At 40.8% G+C, this 25,552-nt stretch overlaps 1 protein-coding gene across 1 annotated transcript in view; it reads right to left on the bottom strand.

The window, feature by feature from the left end:
- Positions 1-25,058, bottom strand: part of PGM5 (phosphoglucomutase 5) — a 68,519-nt gene extending 43,461 nt beyond the window's left edge. The window contains exons 1-6 of the mRNA XM_058823525.1: positions 24,762-25,058; positions 18,193-18,355; positions 15,459-15,605; positions 11,217-11,342; positions 8,967-9,157; positions 7,914-8,068 (exon numbers count right to left, since the gene is read on the bottom strand). Coding sequence (XP_058679508.1) covers positions 7,914-8,068; positions 8,967-9,157; positions 11,217-11,342; positions 15,459-15,605; positions 18,193-18,355; positions 24,762-25,022 — 1,043 coding nt within the window. The 5' untranslated portion in view covers positions 25,023-25,058. The remainder of the gene's footprint in view (positions 1-7,913; positions 8,069-8,966; positions 9,158-11,216; positions 11,343-15,458; positions 15,606-18,192; positions 18,356-24,761) is intronic.
- Positions 25,059-25,552: the final 494 nt, after the last annotated feature.

Genomic DNA, 25,552 nt, shown 5'->3' with positions numbered 1-25,552 from the left:
AATATCCCCCAGGATGCTGGCCTGTCTCTGCAGAGCTGCTGCTCAGTTCCTCTGCTGCACTCTGCCTTTCTGAGGGCATGGTTTGTCATTGCTGAATTTCATTAGGTCTTTGCCATCCACTCCTGCCAGTCGTCCGGGTTCCCCTGACTGTATCAAGAACAGTGTGGCCTGCAGGGCCAGGGCAGCCATCATCCTCCTGTATTACTCCTGGTGAGGCTGTAGCTGCGTACTATGTCAATTTTTGGGTCATTCACTTCAAAAAGGACTTTGAGGTTCTGGAACATGTCCAGAGAAGGGCAACAAGGTTCATGAAGGATCTAGTAAGATCTAGTAAACATGTAATATAAGGAATTTCCGAGGCATCTACATTTGTTTAGTCTATAGAAAAGGAGTCTCAGGGGAAACTCTCTACAATTTCTCTGCAAAGAGGCTGTTATTTGGTGGGGGTTGGTCTCTTCTACTGTGGCTACAGTGAGAGGACAAAGGAAATGGCCTTAAGCTAGAAAGGGGATATTCAGATTAGATACTAGAAAAAAAATTCTCACTGTTATAGTGGTCAGGCACTGAAATAGGTTGCCCATGGAAGTGGTGGAGTCAATATCCCTGTGTATGTTCAAGAGGCATCTAGATCTGGAGATGGGTTTAGTGGTTTAGGGGCAACAGTGGCAGGCAGTGCCAGGTGAGTGGTTGGACTGGATGCTCTTGTAGGTCTCTTCCAACCTTGATAATACCATGACTGCTGGCTCTGCTCTCCAGCAGATCAACAGGCACCACACAATTTGGTGTCATCTACAAACTGGGTTTGAGTGTCCTCCATTTCCCCCTTCAGACCACTGACAAATATGTGGACAGGTCACAGAACAGACCTCTGCAGTACCCCACTTTTTACCAGTTAATTAACCAATTGCCTGTGAGTCTGAGCATCAAACCAGACTTTTACCAACCTAGCTCTCCATCCATTGAAACATAAAGTCCCTGGGTACAGAAATAAAATGGGACTGCTAAAATGGCAGTAAATGACATCTACTATCTTAACACCATCAACAGATTCCTTCATTTTATCAGCCAGGCAATTGGTTTGGTTAGATACTATTTATTCTAGTAGCTCCCTAATGATACCATTTAGATTGGAATTGCCAAGCTCACACTAGTTTTCCTTTGCTCTCTCGCAAACTGTTCTGTATATTTTAAAGACTGAAAATTAATAAGTGCTCTTTTTGGTTGTAGGACTTGTCTGGGAAGGGAAACGAAAAAAGTAGACAAGTACATGACAGTGCTCATAGAAAAAATACAGAAAGAAGAAGAAAGTATAGTATGCCATAGGTATAGACAGTTACTACAGAATCAAAGAATTGATGTTGGAAAGATTTTCCACCTCTTTCATTTCCCCCACAAAAGGAAACCGGAGACAATATTTCTTCTCCTTCAAAATCAATACAATAATTCAATTGATTATTACTTAAAATAAGATCTGATCTAACAGGACTCTCAATCTTCTTCAAAGAATTTTAAGTTCCCTGGCTCTGCCAGTCTCACAGTGACCTTCAAAACACAGAGGATGTAAACAACAATTTACTGTCCCCTTAATTTCTAAACAACCTAAGAAGATTATACTTTAATACACCCTAGAAGTAGAATTTTAAACACACTGTTTTGAAATTCTGAGCCAGAGAAATTTTCTTTTAAATCAGCAGGAAGCATTCTCCATGAAGGTCAACCATTGACATTAAAATCCTTTGATGGGAGAGGCTGCTCTTGGGTTGACACCAGCTGTGCTTTCCAGCCTGGGCAAAACAAAACATGTTCAGACATGCTGATATACCAAAGAGCCTTTCTAAGTTGAAGCATATAATAAGACTGCATAAAACCTGAAAGAAAAGGGGTCTTTAACTTTTAAGTAGTCACAAAATCTGTAACTGACTGGATGCAAAATTCCTCAGATGGTTTTAATTAAAACACTTTTGGACTTTTTACCAGGAGATTTGTAGGAATTCCTGCTGTTTATTCATAGCTGTGTACTTTCTGAGATATTAGACATGGGGCACTAAGAATCTGTGACTTTGTGTTACCTGCCATCAATCTATTGCACACTACAAGTCTTGCTCCAGGCATTTTGCAAAACATTTCTTTTTCTCAGGTAGTTTTTCAAATACAGCACATTAAGCTTAGACAAAAGTCTGTTTGTTTGTGAGAACTACAAATACACATACTTCTAAATAGAAGTCAATCAAGGTTACAAAACATATTTATTTCTCACCAAGCACCAAATCTTTATCTCTCTAAGTCTGGCTGACAAACTGACTTCACTCTCAGCCAAAGATTAAGCTGGAAACAGAGCACTGCATAGTTTTCAACTCATATTTTCTCTTACATGAAGAAAGCTTTCAAATCACCTTTATGAATTCAGTCCTGCAAGCTTCACATTGCACAACCAATGAACCTGCTCATTTTAAGCTAAGCAGCTATAGCAGTCCAGTCCATGCACAGGCCAGAATCCAGCTACCTTTGTGAAAAAGTAAGAGCTGTGTGTTGTGTCAGGCTGCTCTGCAGCCTGCCATTACCAACAGGGAACAGCTGCCTTCAGGCCCAGAACTGGCCATGGAATCCCTCTCAGACCCTAAAGCTAAGTTGTGTGCCAAGTAAAAGCCATGGGATTGCCATATCAGTATTCTACTGATATTTCACAGGACGGGACACCAACATGTTTTCTGTCCTTTTCTTCACGAGCAGCCACTGAAAAACACAAGATTCATTCCCTCCTGCAAATGTCAAGAATATGCAATAGATCATATGCTCATTTTTATATTTCACTGAAAAAGCATTTGAGTATGCAACTGCCATTGTCCTGTAAAGTGTTGAGAATAAACATTTACCCCATACACATTTAAAATGTAGCCTGTCATGACTACAGCATGTTTGGACCAGTGTGAGCTAGGATAATGAAACACTGGATAGTCAAGCATATGGTGGGTTTGCAACAGTCAAATATGCAACACTATAGTAAAGCATAACAAATCCACCATCAAAAAACCCATAAAGACCAAGACAACTCCCTAAGGATATCTTTGAAAATGTTTGCAATGATAAATCACCTCCACTGCTTAAAAAACATTCAATGACAAAAGGATAGCAGCTAGATTACAAGCACATTGTAGAAATCAAACCAAGAGACACAGCTAAAGAAAGAAAATCAGTGCCTTGTAATGACAGCTGGTTTTTCCTCCACAAATCTTCTCAAACATGTCATATCTGTGTAAAAAAAAATTTAGCTGTAGAACATATTTGAAAGCTGTTACAGAAAAAACTCTATTGTTTTACTATATATACAAATATACAAAGGATTTATATGGACATTTTTAATATCACAATGATACTCTAGAAGTTACAAATCCTAAACACCTTTCCAATCACAGTGGTCCCGAACTTTACATTACACTTCAAACATGTTAAATTACATTCATGAAGGTTTTATGCAGTTGTCCTTCTGCAGCATTCCAGAACACAAATTGTCCTTCTGCTTTATCTAATTTAAAAACTGCTTATATGTGACATGCACTAAGTTTGACAGAGGTGTCTTAAAAAATTCACAGCGAGCCTATTTCAGAAAAGAGGGAGTGAGACTGAATTATCATGCTGAAGAAAGATAAAACGAGGAAGGTTATGGCTGGCATAACTTGAACAAAGCACAGTCACAAAGTGAAGGCAGTATGAACCATGCAGAAAGACATATTTATGACTTGGAGAAGCCTTTATGTTGAAAAAATCCTTCAAACTCAATAGTAAATGGTGTCCATGCAGTGAAAAAGAAATAGAAAGTACCTATACTGCTTCTGGCACATAATTTTTCAGATTACTGACAACATAGAAGAAATGCACAAGAAAATACAGACAAAAAATCCATGCAGGATTTGCATTTTAAGAATTCAAGCATATAATGACGAAGGCACAAGTGGGATGTGGTGTGTTGTGGCCTGAGGTACATATTTGAAGAACAAGAGGAGACACTGAATGGGAAGGAAGTGGGATAAGAGGAACAGGGGAAAACATGGAAATGTGAAAGGTAAGAGAGAGCACAAAGATAGATGAAAATAAAGGCAGTGTTTAGAGAAAGAAGAAATTAAAGATGTAAGAACAAGAAGGAGGGAGAGAGGGTTGGACTTCATGATTTTATTGGTATTTTCCAACCTAAATGTTTCTATGACATAAGCAAAGCTTCTTGGTCTGCTTCAGACAAAATGGACCACACTCTAAACCACAACGTTACTTGCTATCAGGGGCAGTCTCCTTAAGGCAGATTGGTTAGAGCTCATAGCATCTCTGCCCTCCATGTCAACAGGAGGTAAACAACCCAAAACACTTATTGTCACCACAGCCCCCCTCAGAAGCTGTCTCTAGATGATCAGACAACAAAGACAATCAGCAGACAGAACACTGATGTGTGGAAGTTGCATTAAGAGACAGGCTCCCAGATGTAAAGTGGCAGGGTCCAGCACAGTAAGGTGCTTAGCTTTGCCCAGGCCAAGTGTAATGAAAGCACTTACATGCTGTTGAAAGAACCTTGCCGTAGAAACAACTTATCAGATGCTAGTCTAAGAATACCGTATTCTCTCAGAAACCTTTTTCTCTAGTACCATCTTGACTGCTTTTTATACACACACCCAACTTCGTATTTCCTGCAGAAACAATTTTTATTCACCCTTGTGATTCTCATTTTGTACACTGTTAGCTAACATCTCAGTATTTAATTTCCTTTCCTGTTATGCAGGCATCAGATAAATCAGAATACAAGGATATGAAACAAGAATAGTTTTTTGAACAGGGAATACAGGTTCCCAAAACAAAAAGAATACCAGCCTGTGAGTACATATTGCCAGAGAATTGAAGTCTGGAGACGTGCTGCCACAATCCTGTTGATGTTGGAGCATATTAAAGCAGATGTTTCCTGTAAAGTGTTATCCTCTCCCTATAGTCCATACCAGTATATTCCAGCAGTCACTTCAAGCAAATACAAGCAACACTGGTTAAGTATTTTGAGTGAATTCTCTTGTAATTCACTGCTCCATTTGTTAATGCCATATTTCCAAGCGACATTTAGAGTCTTTTAGATTATTGCTTCCTTCTTTTTAAGTTTAATAATGCCCTTTGAAAAAGTCTTAAGCAACACATCATGCACACAAGTGGAAAAGGAACAGACTTTCTAAATCCCTAAGTTATTGTGCATAATTTGTTTTTCTTTAATAGAGCTAAGGAAAAGTTCCAGTTCCAGGCTAAACTGTGGCCACACAATATGGACACACCATACAAAGAGGTAGTTTTCATTTGCTGTCTAGCATAGACTTCAGGAAAGATCTCTGTGACCTCAGAAGATAGAAGCCAAGTGGGCAGGAATTGATCCAGTTCTCCCAGAGGAAAGCCACGCTTATTACCAAGCAGGCCAAAGCTCAGTGACCTCCAAGGAAGTTCCAGGCGTGTGTGATATTCTTAGACTGTTCTAATCCACGCAGGCAGCCCACACCCACCCACCCAGGGACAGATAAGGACCTACTGAGAGCTTAGGGGACAGGATTAAAGGGAGAGCAGTGACTGCAGACATTACAGCCTGAGGGTCTGCCACAGGCCACCTGACCAGGCAGACCAAATGGACAAAGGCCTCTACAAACAGACAGGAGCAGCCTCACCTTCACAGGCCCTGGTGCTCATGGGGGCTTTCAATCACCCTGGTATCTGTTGAACTGACAACACAGCAGGGCATTGGCAATCCAGGAGTTCCTAGAGTGCATGGATGAATTTATTTTTTTTTCCTCCAAGTGACAGGGGAGCTCACAAGGAGACATCCTAATGATCTCACCACAACAAGGAGTTGGTGTGGAATGGGAAGTGCACTGACCATGAAATGGTGGAATGCAAGATCCTCAGGGCAGAGAGGAGAGCACACAGCAAGCCCACTGGCCTGGACTTCAGAAGAGCAGGCTTTGGTCTCTTCAAGGATCTGCTCGATAGAGTGCCATGGGACAAAGCCCAGGAGGAAAGAAGGGCCTAAGAAAGCTGGAAAACATTCAAGGATCACCTCCTACAGGCTTGACAGAGATGCATCCCAATGAAGAGGAAGTAATGCGAAAACACCAGGAAGCCTGTGTGAGTTACCAAGTTGTTCCTGGACAAACTTAAACACAAGAAGAAAGCCTAGAGAGGGTAGAAGCAGGGGCAGGTAGTCTGTGAGGAATACAGATTAATTGTCCAAGTAGCTGGAGATAATGCTAGGAAAACTAAAGCCCTGATAGAATTAAATCCGGCCAGGGATGTTAAAAGCAACAAGAATAGTTTCTATAGGTACACTGGTGATTAAAGGAAGACTAGGAAAATGTGGACTCTTTCCAGAAAGAAACAGACCTGGTTACTGAGGACATGGAGAAGGCTGAGGAAGTCAGTGGCAGCTTTGCCTCAGTCCTTACCAGCTGCAGTGCTCCAGCCACACTGCCTGAGCTGCACAACCAGCAGAAGGCATCCCTGCCCATGGCAGGGGCTTTGGAACCACATGATCTCTGTGAAAACTGCACGGTCTACACTGAACTACATGACAACATGGAACTCCTAAGTCTTCAAGAAAACAAGGAGAACCACAAAACAAAATAAAAAAATAAATAAATTAAGTGTCCTGGACACAGACTAAAAACTTCATAACAATAAATATTTGTAAGAATGGAAGGGAAAATACTTAAGTCCTTCCATCATTATTAGTTGCTCAGTTTTATTTAATAATCAGGCTTAGCTCCACGAAACTAAATAAGGCAGTAATCACCATGAAACAATCTTTGTGCCAGAAGGTCAAGTAAACATTGCAAAGAACATAATTCAAACGGTCACAGAGCATTGACGGGGACATGAGTTCATGCTTTCTGACATATTTATCAAACTTTATGGAAAGCAGACAGAAAAACATGTTTAAATGTCATTGTTTCTTCAGCTCTTACAGAAATGCAGATATGGTGTTTACATACAAAATGAATTCTACTTATATCGTATTTCCATATAACAATAAGGAGATTTTTTGACTGCTGAACAGAATAAACAAAACACACCAAACACTGACCTAACAGTATTTCCTTAAACTAGACTATCTACCCACAAGTAAGGAACATATCCCCAAAGACTCTGTCAATCATTAGAGGAAGCTGCAAGCTCTGAATTTAGTAACACCTCAAAACTTCCTGAATAGGCAAACAGTAGATACAGCAATCAACCTTTCCATACAACCTACCTTTTGCTTTAAAATTACTATTTCCTGATTAGACACATTTAAGGGAAGCAGCAGATCACTCTTGTCATAGTAAAGCTATGCAGCCAGATGAATTGAGACACAATTGATTTAGCCAAAGCTTTTCCAAACAGAATATATTAATGCAATAAAAGAAACCATCTTGTCTTGATATTTACAGTAAACTCAGGCCTGGATGAAACTTTTTCAAAATTCAGCTGCTAACACAAGATGCTCATATTTCCTCAGTCTAAGGAGGGTTTGGATTTTTTGTATTGAATTATTACTTCATCTTTTTTAAAATTCCACAACTTTCATAAAAAGGTCTGCCAGATTAGGCTGTAAACCATTATTTACTAATAAAGAAAAATAAAATTTTATGGGAGAATACAGTGAAATATTGGTACATGAGATTTACCAATTTACTTCCTCTCCAAACTGAATTAAATTCTTTTAATGCAAGTAAAAACAGGAAAAATTAGTCTAGGTTTTGACAACCAAAATCTTGTCAAAACCAGTTTAAAAAATAAAGCACATAAATATGGGGAAAATTTGAAGCTCTTATCAAAAGACTTCACAATTTTGGAATTTCTATGTAATAAAAAGTGGAGATAACTAATGTAATGACAAGGTGATACAAATAAATATTTCATCTTACTTGTCCAGAGCTGTGCTGGTAGGCATGCTCCTGCCAAATCCTCGGACACCCGTCTGACAAAAGTAGGGAATGCAAGACAGATGGGCAGCAATTATAGCCAGCGAATCTGATGCATTAACAAAGAAACCATTTTGGCCAAGGATCATGTAGCGGTCCTAGAGAAGAAAACAAATTTAAAATAGCATCCTAAATTCCATGTATTGAGGACACTTAATTTTTTTTCCTAGATCCACTGGAGGTAGAGAGAAAAAAGGCAGCCTTTGGGTAATTCACATACCTCTCTGGGCAGAAAAATTTACTGGAATCATCCTGGCATGTTTATAGTCTCACTACCACACCATCACTCCCTCCTGCCTTGCAAATCAAAGCTCCAGATCAACTTCCAGCGTCTGCCTTCTACGTGTCACTTCAGCAGCTCTGTTTCTGCCAAGAGAATGCTTCTGTAGGAGAATCTTTTTGCCAATGGCACACACTATTATGGGAGTAGGAGAGTGTTTTGTGTTTACTGAGAATAGAAAACAGCTTTTGTTCTTCAGGACCTTTTAATCTTTCTCCCACCTTGTCAGGGCAGAAAGTTCTTTTGTAATACAATGCTTTTTATTATGGTGACAATGCAACATTAAAAAATTAGAATAAGCAGAGGTTATGACTCAGTGCTTTGTTTAGCTAAAAAGCCCTTAATTCATGATGCTAACCAAAAAGGACCTAATGTTATTCCTGTTTACTGTGACAAGTCTGTATAATCTATTTGCTGCGTGCTCCTAACCAAGGAAAAAAATGTTACACCAGCACAAGACAAAACCAGCCTGATACTTAAATAATTCTCATCCTGCCTTCAAATTCTGCTTGATTTTCAGTCATCTGCAGAGAAAAACTACAACATATGTGTCTGATTTATGGGTTGCAAATGTTACCATCTGTACCTGAAAGTAATACCACTTTCAGCTTCAATGGGTTACTGAAAACCAGATAAATTATACTTACACATCCCATATCTGACCCCAGACAAATTAACAACTACGGTGGAACCTCAGGACAGATCTAAATACTTACTCCATCAGCATCAAAAGCTGCTCCAAATCCATACTCGCCACCTTTCATAGCCTCCAGCAAGGCAGTTGCATATGTTAAATTTGGATCAGGAGGCTGTCCACCAAAATCCTCCAGTGGAATACAGTTGACGGCAGAATTTGCAGGAGCTCCCAATTCATCACACAAGATTCTTCTCACATAGGGTCCCATAACTGTGAAAACAGAAATCTGCCATGCAGTCACAAAAGCATATGCTTGACATTCAGATTTTTCACAGCACTGTGGACATTGCATACAAAATATAATTTCAGCAATTCTATGCATCTGTCCTTGCAACAACCCCCAAACTATTATTTCACAGAGGAATATGTGATTGTCCTTAAAGAAAACAACTAATCAGTACGAAAATAGTCTATTTACATGAAAATCAAAATGGTGAAAGACACAGAGGTTTTTTTACAGATTATTAAGTAAAGAAATTATCATACACATAAAGGAGTTTTTCTCACTAAAATAAATAATAAAAACCCACCATTCTATGTGTTTAAATAACACATAATAGCAAGGAAAGTTAACACTAGGTGAATACCTATGGGAAATACACTTACCTTAAGATTCCAATTCATGTGAAAATTGCAATAGATTTGTCCACTAAAGAATTTTACTACATTTTAGTTGCTACCATGCAGAGAATAAACTAAAATTGTCTCGAAACTAACTCCAAAATACTTCTTTGTTTTGTTAAAGATATGACCAACTAAAACCTCATGCTGTTACATACCATAATTATTACCTGCATTTGGTGACTGAAAGGTCACTACCTGAGCACTCTGCATCCCTGATGCAGGTGTGAACAGGTCACTCAGAGGTAAAAAATGCATGGGTGACTGCTCTGTCTTTCTCCTACCATACTCCTAAATCTTGCTAATTGGAGCAGCAGAGACCTGAGGTAAAACTGTGTGAGTGAAACCTCTTTTCATGAAAATGTAGATGTTAATTCCATAAACTATACCATGATTCAGATTGTTATCTAAAGTGGACGCCTATCAAATTACTCTTTTTTCTGCCAATGTTAAACTACCAGCATGTACAGCTATAAAAATACATTCCACTTATATACACTTAATCTACATGTTCTTTAAATTGTTGATACCCATCTCTCCACCAAAATGCAAGGTCATAAAGCCAATTCTCTGCCACCTTGCAAATAAAGTAAACAAGCTAAGTCCTTTAAAATGTTTGTGATGCATCAGTTTTTCTAACCCTAAACAGATTATGCATCTTTTTGACAACATGTAAAACTTCTGAACATGAGAGCTCCAAGGTATTTAAGTAACATCTCTCCAGTATAGTACACGACAAGGGGCAGTGCCTTCCTCACTGCTCCCTCTGCACTACTAAAGGACAGCATCTGCCTTTTTGACACAGTCTGGCAAAACTGCGTGTTCAGAGCTATCACACTGTACTAGATAAAATGCTTTACAGAAGTTTTCTAAGTCTGTCCAGCTCCTTTTATGGGTCTGTTTTTGTAATCCCATTACAAAGAATGAAACCTGGTTCGCTTGACATAATCTGTTTTCCATAAAATAATGCTGAACAGTCTTACTCACACTCCTATCCTTCAACTCATTATCTGCAGCAATCCTTATTTATATATTCATAATGTAGCCTAAAATAGATCTTATCCTGGTTTGTGTTTCCCCAAGTGATACAGCTTATAATTTTTTAATATCAGTACATCATTGATCCCTTTGCTGTCTTCTATGACACTTACAACTTATCCACAGTACTCTGAAATTTGCTCACTTTTAACATTAGTGAGACAGAGGTCTGAGCTAACTCTTTAATTTATTTATTCAGACTTTACTAGTTTTATACCATTTATAATTTCTTCTTAGTAGAGACTGCCTTGTAACCTCTTCAGTCACTGGACACTACAGTACACTTCATCACCCTGTCACGGCAAGATTACCTCGCCCTGCTTGCTTCCAATGCAGAAAGAAAACTTTTATTGGACACATATGTCCTTACTTATTTATCAAGTAAGATAAATCTCTTTGCCTGGTAAGAAATATAACCCGTAACTAAGCCTGCCTTTGTTGTTAGTATAAGGTTCAAATCCTTCCTTATTACCCTTAGCTTCTACTACATAAAAGTCCAACATTTATATGCTGTATGTTATTGGGAAACCACTGCAGTGTACAACTTATATTGGGAAGTTATTTCAGTGTACCTACTGAAATTCTGTCCCAATAGTACTTAAGTCCATACCTCCATTCATGGCATCAATCCTTATTTTAATCTGATTGGGTCCAGTCAGCAAATTTCTGATGGCATTGAAGTCAAAAATACTTCGAAGGAGATTGAGGTAGATTTCCACGGAATCCACAATTTCCACTAGAAAAATCACACCAAAAAAGTGACTACAGTTCACCCAAGTGAAGTTATTTCTTCCAGATCTCTTCCACCCAACAGAACTAAAATCAGGCCACACAATCCCACATCACACAGCTTTGCTTTGAAAAGAGGAAGAGTCTAAGGCTCCCTCTGCCTTCAGTGTGGCTATTATCAAGCTTTAAGCCTTGCTTTAAGCCTTGAAAAGATCAACAGTTTTGCCTGCCAACAGACTCTAGAGATAATGTAAGTTGACAGCTCCTATTTCACTGAAGACATTCACGAGTGTACCTTACATCAAAGTAAACTCTTAATAGATCATTCATTAAGCCACTGAAAAACTTTGCAAGCTAAATAGGTTTATTTTCAGAGGAAAAGGATGTTCACGGCAAGTTGACACCACTCAACTTCTACCTGACAGAAGTATCTATCTGCATGATTCCTTCAAGAGAGACATGCAATCTATTTTCTAACTTCTGGTACCAGGAATACCTGTGTTCAGTTTGTTGTAGGTGGATAACAAACTATACTTTTGCATTGTAGATCTCATTGATTTAGGAAAGCAAACGCTCATCGGTGTTTTTGCTAAGTTCTTGATAACTTGAAATTTAAATTCTTAAAAGGAGAGCACTACAGTTTTTCTAGTTCTTTTGGATGTAAAACATTAAACAAAAATGAATTAATGAAAATAAGTCTGTCATAATGAAAGTAGCAACCAAACAACTGTCAAAAGCCATGCTTCTCAGTCATCTTGGAGTTAATTACTTTTCCTGATTAAATTTAAAAGCATATGTAATACAAATGTCTTTTCATCTGGTTAAATTAGTATCTTGAAATATCTTACTTGTAAGTTAAATTATTACTTAGAATCTCATCCAATTTTGCACAGAAACACTGACCTCACACTAATGCTCTTCTTTAGAGTAACATGAAAATGAGAGACATTTTTTGAGCCTGAGAAAAACACTTATAATAGATTGTGACAATATGCTTGAAGAAACAAAAAAAAGGTTCTCAAGGCTGAAAAATTATCTGTGAAACCTACTTGAAAAAGAGTCAATTCTGTGCTATATGCTGAAAGTTTTAAACACTTACCAGGACTATATTATTGGTCTTCTATGCCCCGTTCCTAACAGCATTTTAGTAAGCCCTAAGCTTTACACAATTGAACAAATGTGGCAACTCTGGTGAAGCTTTATATATAAATTCATATATTTACATGAATGTAAATATATGAATTTACATTCAATACATGAATATTTATATTCACACATGTGAATATAAAGCACATGAAGGATTAAAGTCTAGAAATTATTTTAACTCCGGCCAAACCCAACCTCCATTGTTCCAGCACCTCTTGATTCACAGAGGGTTGGATTCTTGTAGCCTTGATTCACAGAAGTTAGTTCATACAATTGACAAAAAAGCAGAAGTTTCAAATACATAAGAGAGTATCTTGAATTAATTTTTCAATTATTTTCATTCTTTCTGCACCTTCAATCTGCACTGAAATCTGTGTAAACTGTATTTTTTCATGCACTTATAAGCCAATTGCATTGCTTCAGTAGAGTTCCCTGATAGCTCTACTATCTCAGGTTGATGTATTCTTAGAAGATGTGATTGGAAAATGATTTTTTTTTCTTAGAAAAACATACAGAAAACCTGCAAAAATTTGTATGCACTTTTATACATATTTGGGGGAGAGGAGTGTCTCTTTTTGTTTGCCTAAAAAAGCCAAACATGTTCTTTACAATAAAATAAAATACCCCAGTGAAATCCAAATTTAAAGACTTTTTTTAAATGAAAAATTTTATTTCTCAAAATGTAAATTGTCTCAAAATTTGAAGTTTGAGTGAAAAACAAAATGGCTTTAATTTTAGGGCATCAGGAAAGCAGAAAGTTCTTGAGGCTGCATAGAGTTTTACAGTATTTGAAATATATGAAATATACACTAATTTTGAAATACTTATCAGGACCCCTACATTTGTTTTTGACTCCTTCAAGAAAACAGCTTTGTTAAATAATTTTAAATCAATTGTAAGCATAAAAGTATTCACTATGTCTAAAATTAAAGACGTGCTTAAGCAATCCCTTTACTTTTGGAGTCGCTTGATTTAGAAATCCCATAACTTTTCACACAGTGTGAACAAAAATTAATAAACTGAGAGTCTCACTTACTCTTTTATCAATTAGTCTTCAATAAGGAAGCCATTCCTAGACCAAAAAGTTTGTGTTTTGTGTTTAACTACTAGCAAGCATACATTTAGCAAAGATATTTGGCTGAAAGAGGAGGCCAAATGCACTTAAAAGTCTGTAACTCAGAGTCCTGAAATGCAAAACAAACATAACACTTACCTATGCACACAGCATTGGAGACAAGCAAAAGGAGCTGGAAACCATGGTGCATTTAGAAAACTACAACCTAACTGCAATCCCAGAAACATGGGACATGAGGTTCATGACTGGAGCACTGCAGCTGAGGGCTGCAAGCCTTTCAGAAGAGACAGGCTGGGTCTTTTCAGACAGACAGGAGGGGTGGGAGGTGTTGTGCTCAATGTTAAAGAAGGGTCAGATTGTCAAGAGCTGCCTCTGATAAACAGCCATAAACACACTGAGACCCTGTGGGTGAAAATCAAGGAGCAGATCAACATAGGGCTCTGTGGTTTGCCACCTGACATGGGGAGTCTCTTGATGAGACCTTTTGCTTTATTAAAAAAACCCCAAACTCTACCCCCATTGGCAACCTCAAACTTCACTGCAATCCCTCCTCCAGGTTTCCTGGGACTGTGGCTAGCTGTTAGAATACTTCCAGCAGCTGCTTTGATCTTTCAGATGATATATGATAGACCAGCGTCATCTATCTAGCCTTCTTAAAGGTTTTTGACACTGTACCACATGGCATCACATCCAATATCTCTGAATTGCAGAGACATCTGATGACATCTGATCTGATGGATGGACTATTCAATGGAAAAGCAGTTTGCTGGGTGGACACAGCCAGATTGTTGTGGTCAATGACTCTATGTCCAGGTGGAGACCAGTGAGGAGCGAGTTCCCTCAAGGCTCTTGGTCTTGGGACTAGTCACTACCCTTCAATAACTTCACCAATGACATCAGCAGTGACACTGAGTGATCCTTCAGCAGGTTTGCAGATGACAAAGCTGAGCGGTGCAGCTGACATAACAGAAGAAGGAAAGGAACAAGCTTGAGAAGTGGATTTGTGAGAATCTCCTGAGATTGCACAAGTCCAAGCAGCAAGCGCTGCACCTGGGTCAGGGCAGTTCCAGACACAGGCACAGACTGGGAGAAGAACTCACCAAGAGCAGCCCTGCAGAGAAGGACTTGAGGGCTCTTGGGAATGAAAAGCTGGGCATGACCCACAGCCCAGAGAGCCACACGTGTCCTGGGCTGCATCCAGAGCAGGGTGGGCAGCAGGGCAGGGAGGGGATTCTGGCCCTCTGCTCTGCTCTGCTGAGACCCCACCTGCAGGGCTGCATCAGCTCTGGGGTTCTCAGTACCAGAAAGACATGGAGCTGTTGGAGCAAGCCCAAGGGAGTGCCACAAAGATGATCAGAGGGATGGAGAACCACTCCTAAGAGGACAGGCTGAGAGATCTGGGATTGTTCAGCATGGAGAGGTTCTGAAGAGACTTACCGCTGCCTTCCAGTACCGAAAAGGCAGCTGAGAATTTTGAAACTGGCAAACCATGTTATGACAAGGGGGAAGGGTTTTAAAGTGGAGGAGAAGGGATTTAGATTAGACTTTAGGAAAAAATTCTTTACTGTGAGGGTTGTGATGTACTTGAAGAGGTTGCCCAAAGAAGCTGATGGACGCCCCATACCTGGACGTGTTCAAGGCAAGGTTGGATGGGACTCTGAGCAACCTGGTCTAATGAAAGGTCTCCCAGCCCATGACAGCACAGCTGGAACAAGATGATTCTGAAGGTACTTTCCACCACAAACCATTTTATGATTCTTTACAGTCTCTTATCTTGGTAACTTTTAGTAAGGTATCTCGAAGAACTGAAGTTCTGCTTATATAATTACCCATTATAATTCTGCAGTAATACTAATATTTACACTCAATGGATTTAGCATGAGTAAAAGCACACATGGATACCTCGGAAAGGTTTGAATTTGTTCTCCAGATCAAATTCTTGTCTTCCTAGGCGTGATAAATCCACTCTGAGATCAGGACAAATTGCATATTCCTCCAAGGTTTTGCTGATTTGATAGATTTTTTCTGAAACTATATCTGGAGCAGGTCCTATAACAGAAAATAATGTGATGGGTCATTTCTTTTAAATGAAGATTTCCTATTTTAAAAATGAGTGCTATAGCAAACATTTTTCTGAATATATTTGAGTTACTATGGAATAAAAAAAACAAAGTACTGCAGTAAATAAAGTCTGTTCTTTCCCTACAACACAGGTTTAAAACATTTTTCAAAAAAATAAAACATGGAAATACACTGCATTACTCACAACATTTTGATTGACATAGAGTAAGTTATCCAGGGGCAAGAAAGATGAGGTAACCACAGTCCTATTTGTTTGGGCTTATTGGTCAAGGACTGCCTTTTTTCACTCTGCAAGGAATCTCAACATAGCTATCAAAGGAAAGCCTGCTCTTCGGCAGCACATTCTGGTGTTTCATAGACTTTCTGCAAATGCACACCTGTGAAGATCAGATAGCTTGGTGTTCCGCATTATCTCATTAGAAAAAAATACCGTTTTTAGAAATCTTACCCATTTAACAGTGGTGCTGTGTTACAGATTTCCTCCACTACCTGAATGAAACTTATCTTTGTTGGAATTCAAAATGCCTTAATTGCTTAACAATTAGCAATTACGACCTGGATTGGTTATGTCATTCAGAAACAGAAAACACATCTTTTGAGTTACTTTGACTGCTACAGCCTGAAAGATGGCTTTATTTTCAAAGATTTACTGTCAAATAAATTAAAGCTGCCAGTCTGATGTGAAAATTACTAGATGAACTATGCCATATGCAGTGAAAAGGTTGAGTCCGAGCTGCAACTGAGTATGAATTGCAGTAAGTCCCTTTCCGGCTTATCTGACCCTGCACAGCTTATATTAAAGCTACACTTCTACTCTAAAAATTATATGTTTTATTCCCTCTGTTGTGTTCTCTCTCCTCATCCTAAATGTCTTTGAAGGCTTTTTCAGTACGAACTTTCCATTTGTCTTGCAATGCTGCTATATGCAGTGCATTGCCATGTAAAGTGGTGTCTTCCATCTCAGATGCAGTGCACCAGATGGCCCAAATCACTACAATAAAAACCAGCCACTAAACTCTTCATTTAGCTTCCAAAATGACTTCTTACTTGTCTCCATTCATTTAGCTTCCAAAATTGAATATTACTTATCTAATCCAAACCCATCCAAAGGGTGAGGATGTCATTAGCTACAGATCTTCCTTGATAGATGGATGTATTGTCTACTGATATTTCCACCTAAGGAGATCCCACAGGTCACTCTACATTGTCTTCTACAGCTACAGAGACAAGCCACTTCTGCTTGACGTGGATCTGCAAAATAGACTGAGCAAGAACATAGAGTAACAATAACCTTTCCTAGGAGCTTGTTGCTGTGCTTAAACACTGTCTTCAAGTTCAAACACCTTGCCTAATACTTAACCCACATTTTCTCAGCTGGAACTTAAACCAACTACTTTTCATTATGGCCCAGCTGATTAACATAAATAATTAAACCTTGTGACGTGTGTTTGAGGACTGTTTCATACATAAAGCTTACTAGTCTTATTGAATTCTCTTTAAGGCAAAGCACACTAGACTCCAACTGTTACCCATTTATCAAGCAGATTTTAGATGCACGTGGTGTTTTAAAGTTCATAGAGTGCTAATTCATCTAATGGTTCAGCTCTGGTATATGTGTGCTGTGACCCTGGCTTTCCTACTGGCTGACCTGACATAGTCCCTGTAATCCCTCTGGGATTCAAGCCTATTCTGTTTATAAAATCACACTCATTTAACCCTGCATATTTTTCAATTAGACAAGAGAGAAGGGAGAAAGCCCCCCATCTCAAGTTCTCCCACCTTCAAAATAGGGAAAGAAACATTATTTAAGCACTTTCAGTTCATTTTTTTTTTCAGATGGGAAGCACTCTACATGTGTGAGATATACAAGGTGTCAGCAACCTCACATAATGTTATATAAGTGTACACAAATCTGTAATGTAAACCATACAGAACCTATAACATATACAGGTAAATTAGAACCCGTAACAACATAATGTGTTAGATGTCAATTTCGGAAAACAAGACTTTATCTATACACAAAAATTCCCTCATTCATTGTTGGAATTGCAGTGGTAAAATGGTACAACTCCCTACCTGGATAAGTTACTTCCTGGGTAAACATAAGAAGTTTCTCGTGTGCTTTCTTCCACACAAGACAATGAGTCACACTGCTTACAGTACTTCTGAAATTACACGCTTTAAAGTAAATGCCAACATGAGCAACACAGAAATATGAAGAAAACAGAACGCCCTCATAGGCATCTTTATAAAAGGATCAGAATCGTTACAGTAATCTGGATGCCTACATAAATGACTGCAAAAACCAGACAGCAAGTTATTTATAGAAATCTTACAGCTACTCCAAAGGCTTCAATGAACACTTAATGCTTATTTTTCAGACCCATGTACACAAGTACACTCATATTATTTAAAGGAAAAGAGATGCCTACATCCTTCACAGTTTTAAGAGAGTAAATAAAAACCACATAATTACAGACAGCTAATCATCCTCACAAGCCATTTCCAGGATACCAAGATGCAATGTAGTGTCTTTTTTTTAAAAAAATCATACCTCCATTGGAAACTTCAAACTTGACTCCAAATTCTCCTCCAGGTCCCCCAGGACTGTGGCTAGCTGTTAGGACAATTCCACCAGCGGCTTTGATCTTTCGGATGATACATGAAACAGCAGGTGTGGATAAGATCCCATTCTGTCCAATAACCAATCTGCCAATCTACATGGGAAAAACAAGCCAAAGTAGTCTGAGCAGTACTACATTTTTGAAAATTAGTATATAAACACAACACAATAGGAATATATATACAGGATAGAAATGGTAAAGTCTTGGTACAGAACATACTCTTTTGCAGAGAAATATCCATGAGATGGTTGCATGCTAACCTGGAGCACTGACAAAAAATACTGTAACCTGGCACATTTAACCCCAGTGGCCTGGATGTGACAGTACAGCAAGCAAACAGCAGTGACAAGGATTTGCAAAGCTCCCAAGCACAACACTAGGCTATCATCCTGCTACCAAAACTTGCCAGGCAACCCCACAAGTCAGCAAATCCTCTCAGATATTAATACAGTTTAGGGCTGACCCCGTGGATGCATTTGCAGGGCTGGGAGTTTAACAGAAAGAGAATAGAAAGCAAATTGCCTTTCACAGAGCAGCCTTTCCGTGTAATCACAAGTACCGCTCCGCATTAGGACCTACAGAATCTTGTAGTTACATTTCCATTGCATGACAGCCTTGGATGTCCTGCCCCACAGAAAGCATTGCTCCTCCTTCAGCTATCAATGGCTCTTTGGCTATTCCAAATGAATAGTTTCCCAGGGCACAGCTGAGCAGGGGAAGTTCCCACCATTCTTAAAATTAAAAAAAAAACCCTTTCAGGCGGTGTTATTAAACACTGACTCAATGTGCTTGGTATTATATGCAGTTCCACTGCAAGGTTCCAATTTCAAAACCATGCCTTCATCCCCTACGCAGATACTACAGTTTCAGTTTAACATAAATAACCTAGGAGCCAACAAGAAATGTATTTACAAAGAAATACAAGAGAGTTCCAAATGCTGGGGAACGCAAAAGGAAGATGCAAAAAAGCAAGGGTAGAAGGAGAGGTTAAGTGTTACAGATGAGAATTGAGGCAGCTGCAGAAGGAGCTTGAAAGGATATTGTTGAAGTCTGGACTTTCTTAATAACATCAATATTTTAAAAAATCAAATAAACCCCTATCATCACCACCACCACTACTGAGCAGTAGTTTGGGAAGGGGCAGGGCTGTTAGGGTCGGCAGAGGGAAAAGGCAGAACACCAAATCCCTTCCACTCCCCATCTGAAAGCAGACTGAACTTCAGAGTTCATTCTCTAATTTGAAGGAGATTTGACAGCTCCACAGTCTGTTCAGCAAAGCAACAGCACAGGAGGTGTCACTACCTGCCTCCTGTCCATATGGAGCTGTTCCTTCGTATACCGATGACCTTCTTCTGGGCACTCACAACAGGACCTTAATGGTTACTTAAAAGTGTGAGTTCAAATAATTTCAGAAGAGCAAAGGACTAGGAGATTATTATTTAAGATGGTTTTGTACAGTATTTTGATTTCAAAAATAAAGACTACAAAGAACTTATCAACTTCTACCATAAATTACTTTTTTGGTAATTCTCACCAATCACAAACTATGTCTAACCGTTTCTCTTTCAGTAAGAACCACAGGATCTGCTTTTGAATTTTAAAAAACGTGCAGAAAATGCACTCTTCTGAGATTTCTACCTCAAGCTCTGATGAAAGAATAATTGTTTGTCTACCTGCTTCTCTTTTCAGAGTTTTTGCAGATAATTCTGAAGCCTATGGAATGTTGCTAGAAAACAGGAGAGCTAATACGTTAAGAAAGAAACAAAATATTACCGTGGAAAGAAAAATATTATTTTTAAAACCTTGAAATTGTTTGTTTTGAATATTGTTCCTCCCTTTTTTTAAACTATGAAGCATGTAGAAAGCTAGAGCAATGACTCAATCTTCCAAATACAGCTGTCAGAAAGGGTTGCCAGCTCTTAAAACAGTATTGTGTATGAGTAAACAAAAGGAATATGACAGCAATAATGTTTTACAAAATGCTTGAAAACAACAATCTGAATCTATCTGGAGGTACTCAAGTATAAACATATTTACACTTGCATGCAGGCTTGTCACAAACATGGTTTTGGTATTTCTAAATCTAAAGTAGTGAGTTTTAAGTTTTTGTCCTCATGCACATAACTGTATTTTTCAAACTTAGCAGAATCCTTAAATTATTCAGAATGCACAAATTACCTATGACTATCTCTGCTATATTTAATTTCTTCCCATTCAGCAGATGTCGCATAAACCAGTTTTCCCATTTTTCTGGATGCCAAATATTAATATAAATATGAGTAATTTGATTGGCCTTAAGCACTTGTAATGAGGCTACTATTTCTATACTACTTTGAAATATTATTTATTATGCTAATTTCTGTACTATAGAAATATTGCAATATTTAGCATTTTAAATTGAGGATCCTACAAATCAAATTACATAAATGATACAATAGTATTTTATCTGCAGGGACTACAATAAGGTTTCACGTTTTATTAAGGCCATCAGTGCTTCTACAAAACTCCCTCAGGACAGTGCAGACCTTAGAGGTATAAATGTGCTATCCATCTTCCTTTGCTGTTTTAATTTTGGTGGCAGGAATGCACAAAGTCATCTTCTTAGAAACTCTTCATTTTGAATCAAATGCTAAACTAGCATTAAATTATTTCTTTAATTAATTTAATTAATACCTGTTTTTACAGACTTCTCACAATCTGAACTAAAACGGTTACCAAACTGTACCCACATACTGGGTCACAATTAAAGTTCCAGTAATATCCTTCTGAAAATCTTGGACAATTTCATAGCATGGAAAGATTATCTCTGGAATTCAAAACCTTGCATGGCTACAAGATCACAGGCATGTAATATCTCTTCTATTACTGCATCCCTATGCCACACTCTATTTTGTTCCTGTACTTTAGTAACAACAGCAGAAACAAAGATTCTCAGCAAACAGTTACAGCTGAAAGAATAAAGTACACTAACAAGTACTTTACAGGAACATTTTTATGCAATATTACCACTTGCAGCTGTGCCTTTTCAGACAATTCGGCTGATTACTATGGAGTCACTTAATGTTTTTTAAAATTATTTTTCCCAGTAATCTCTCACATGCCTCAGCCAATTTTACTTCAAAGAACATGAAGCAAGTACATTATATCCTTTGGGTTGTGCCTTCCTGTATTTTACTAATATCTTTAGGATACTATAGTAAAATTCAGGAATATGAACCCTACACTCAGTGTAGAAGCAAATAAATATCACACAGACCCAGGGAGGGAGGGAAGATTTGCATGAAAGGCCATGGAAAATGAAACTAACATGGTATTACATAGGAGACAACCAGAAAACTCAACTATGCCATCTCACACTTCTGCAGCATTACTAGCAATACCCTGCAGTCTCTCTAGCATGTTGTCATGACTTTCCACATTCAGAGTAACGACACTGCCTTCTGATCCACCACTGAGAGTGACAAATAACAGCTTCTTGTTTAAACGTATCCTAAACCTTCCATTAAAAATTAGACACCCCATCCAGTTGGTCTAATGGAATATTTCCATCATACATAGAGGAATTGTATTGCACTGCTACTGCCACGACACAGGTGAAAAGGGAAATAGACCCTCAAATACTCTCCTACCACCTCTACTTTGTCAAACTGATTGTTGCAACCCAGAATGGTACAGGCCCTCTGTCTGCCCTTCCTCACAGTCCCCCACCTTCCCATGACACGCATCCCTTACCCAGCAGTGTTTGCTACCATCCCAGCTGTGTGCCCACTGAGGGTAACCCTGGCTGGTCACCCTCAGCTCTGATCAGCAGTTGGTGGCACATGGCAGCTGCAGAGCACGGGCCAGCCTGTAGCTGTGCAGGCTGCAGCAGTGGTGCATGCACCTGCAGCCTGGAGCTGGAGGGCATGAGCCAGCAGCACCAAGGAGGAGTAGAAGGCAGGCCAAGCACTGGCAGCTGACTGAGCAGGGGACCACATCTCATTCCTTGTACTGGAGCCCATGCCAACCGTGCTAGGCTGTTAGCACACGGGGAATGTGGGATGAGTCACCAAGTTAGAACAAGAGGAACCTAGCAACTCTAAAGGGCAATCCATTTACAGATGATAATAGAAAATCGCCTTTATTTTTGTACTCAGCCAGCACAACTAGCCATGGCTCTCAGTATGTGTCTTCCAGCAAGGAGATTAAAGTTCAGTTTATCAGCACTGCTGGCACTCAGGGCAGCTGAACATTTTCAGTGCACCTTTCAAGCCTTCCCCACGTTTCATCTGATCCAGCCCACATCAATTCACTTCTTTCCCTGTGATACCAGCTACACGCTTTCTCATGACATTAACCTCATCCAAAGCGACAGATCTTTGCTCACATGAGTCTCTTCCTCTGCCCCTATTTATATAGCACAGCACTAAACAATGCTATCAAGGAGATTTAGATATTTTCCCAGCAGGTGTATCTTAACAGCCAAAAAATAAAACATACAACTAGTACTAATGAAGTAAATGTGAAACTTATGCATTTACATTGTACTTGAGAGAAACAGAGGTGAAGATGACCAGGGTGAAGATGTTAAAGAGGGAACAGAGCATTAGAACATGGAAATGGGAAGCCTTTTCAATAGCTCCCTACCAGCTAGGCTGCTGAATTTCCGAGGACTGTGTCATTAGCAAGAGAATCATATATGAATTCAGGTATTTGTGAGAACTGTGAGCAGAAGTGTTAGGGGTTTGGCTTCAGAAAGCACTAGGGAGAAACTGTGTTTCTAAGAAACTTGCAGTAACTAAGAAAGGGGAAAGAGCATTATTACAGCAAGGTGTCAGAATCATCTCAAACTGGAAATTTCCTGAGGTCAGAAAGATATTCCAGCACGATGAGGAATGTGACAGAAGCAGTAGGAAGGAGGCAGGCTGACAGGAAAAATTAGTCAGCATAACTTGGACGAGAAGCCCCTGCTCCTCTAAATCCCAAATTTCTTCAGCACCTCAGTTCTTGCGGCCACTCAGCACTGAAACCCATTCCTGTAGTTCCTACTAGCATGTGAGGCCCTCAGCCTCTGCAGGGCAGCTCTTGCTTCAGCTGTTGCTGCACCTTACCCCACCTGGCCAACAGGTGCAATTCCACCCATGACACTGTCTCCACTGGGCCACAAGGGCAATGGGGCTAGGGAGCAGCACTCCTCCATGTGCTTCCCACCTTCCTTGCAACTCCCACACACCAGTCCCCTCCTCTGCCCTGCACTCACTCCCTGCACGCTCCCTCCCCTAACACTGCAGATGGAACCGCTGTGCTGGTCTCACCACTGTCCCCATTTACAACAGAGCCCTCCCACACCCCTGGCCACATAAACCCTGGCCTCTCACAAGTCCCTATATAACAGTGATTTTGCACTAGGTAGACAGTATGTAACATAGTCTCTGAAATCTTTAGGCATCGCTGAACATCTGCTTGATATTATCACCATGCTGAGAACATACTTTTTAAGTAAATTTAAAATACTCATTATTCATACAAGGCTGGTTGGTCTTGTATGTGACAGCAAATCAGCAGGGAAAATTCAAGCACATATGGAGATTAACTCCAAAATTGAAAGAACTTTTGAAAGGAATGCCTTTTGAATAAAAAATCCCTATTAAAAAAAAACCCTACAGAATTATATCACTCCTTCTGCCAAACCTAGAGGATCAGTCTAGGCATCATAACAAGAGATAGCAGTCTCAACTCTGCTTTGAAGTAGGAACTTCAAGCCTGGATTATGTAGTGTTTCCAGCTTTCTGTCCATACACATCCACACATGAATGTGTATATACAGAAATATCTCTTCTCCACATGCGCAGAAGAGATAAGTTCTCTCTTCTTCTAGCAAAAGACAAAAGTTCTCTTCGTGGGTTCTTTCCTACATTCAAAACTGCACCAAAAAATTTGTATCCCGTCTGACCAGAGGTTTCTGCCACTGGTGTCCTCCTGCATTTTATAATTTGTTAGCAAGTGACCAAGAGGAGAGAACTGTTCTTTTCCCAAGGCTGCGGGCAAAATGCTGAATTCCTCTTCCTTCAACAGTACCATTTTCCTCTAAAACATCCTGAGCAGCAGGTGCTTGTTCGATACCTTTGTTTCCCGCGTACTTAGTTTTAACTCTGCTACATTTTCTCCTGCAGAGTGCCCCTATGTTTCAGCTCCCATGCCTTCCTCCTTCTAAGAGAAGGGGCGAAACAGCAGGGCACGGCCGGCAGTCTCCAGCGGTTGCCACCCCGCCGATGGAGCCAGCGCCTGTCCCAGGCCGGGCGGCGCAGCCCGGGGCCGCCGCACGGGGCAGGTGCGGGGCTGGCCGCGGCACGGGCGGCGCGCAGCGCTGGCACACAGCCCCAGGCGGCTCCTCCGCCTTTATCCGTGCCCCGGGCGCTCTCCGGGAGATGGCACCGGCGGGCAGGGCGCGGGTGCCGCTGCCAGGGACGGGGAGCAGGAGCACCCGCGGGGCGGCGGGAAGGGCGAGGGCACAGCTTACCCCGTTGGCCGCGGCCATCTGAACGACGATCTCGATGGCGGTCTTGCTGAAGTACCTGCCGTCGCTGCCCACCACCATGGTGCAGCCCTGCCGGTCGCGGAGGTCCACGGAGGAGAGGAGGCTCTGCACGAAGTTGGGCAGGTAGTTGCGCTGGCCCTCGAAGAGCGCCGTGGGCCGCCGCAGGCCCCCTCCGCCCGTGGGGCGCTGGTCCTCGTAGGGCGCCGTCTGCACGGTGAGCACGGGGATGGGGGTCCGGTCCATGGCGGCTGCGCTGGCCAGCGGCGGCCCCGGCGCACGCTGCCGAGCCGGCCGTGCGGAGCCCAGAGGCGCTCCCGGGCGGCCCCGGCGCGGCGGGGGAGCCGGGGCGGGCTCGGGGGCCGCGCCGCCCCTTCCCCGCCCGCCCCGCCGGGGGCCCCGCCGGCGCCGCGCCGCCCGGCAAGGCGCCCGGGGCTCGCTGCCATCTGCATGCGGCGGCCCCGGCCAAAAATAACCCTGGAAAGCGAAGCCGAGAGCCGCGGGCTCCTGCCAGCGATGTAACTGGAGGCAGCGAGGAGCGGGCGAGCCAGCGCTGCACACTTGCTCGGGGGGATCACGGTCTGTCAGCGCCGGGGCCCCCGCCGGCACCGGGCACCCTGGGCACGTAGGCAGCGCCTCCCTGGCCACACGGAGCGCAGCATCCGGCAGGGTGAGGCCGTGGAACTGCCCCAGGCGAGGGAGCAGCGCAGCAGGCAATGAGAGAACGAACAAAGAGAATCGAGTTTTTTCTTTCTCTATTGCTCAAAAGCAAGGTT

Source organism: Ammospiza caudacuta, chromosome Z, assembly GCF_027887145.1.
Source record: "Ammospiza caudacuta isolate bAmmCau1 chromosome Z, bAmmCau1.pri, whole genome shotgun sequence".
Classification (NCBI taxonomy): Eukaryota; Metazoa; Chordata; class Aves; order Passeriformes; family Passerellidae; genus Ammospiza; species Ammospiza caudacuta.
This window is presented reverse-complemented; position numbering and strand designations above follow the sequence as displayed.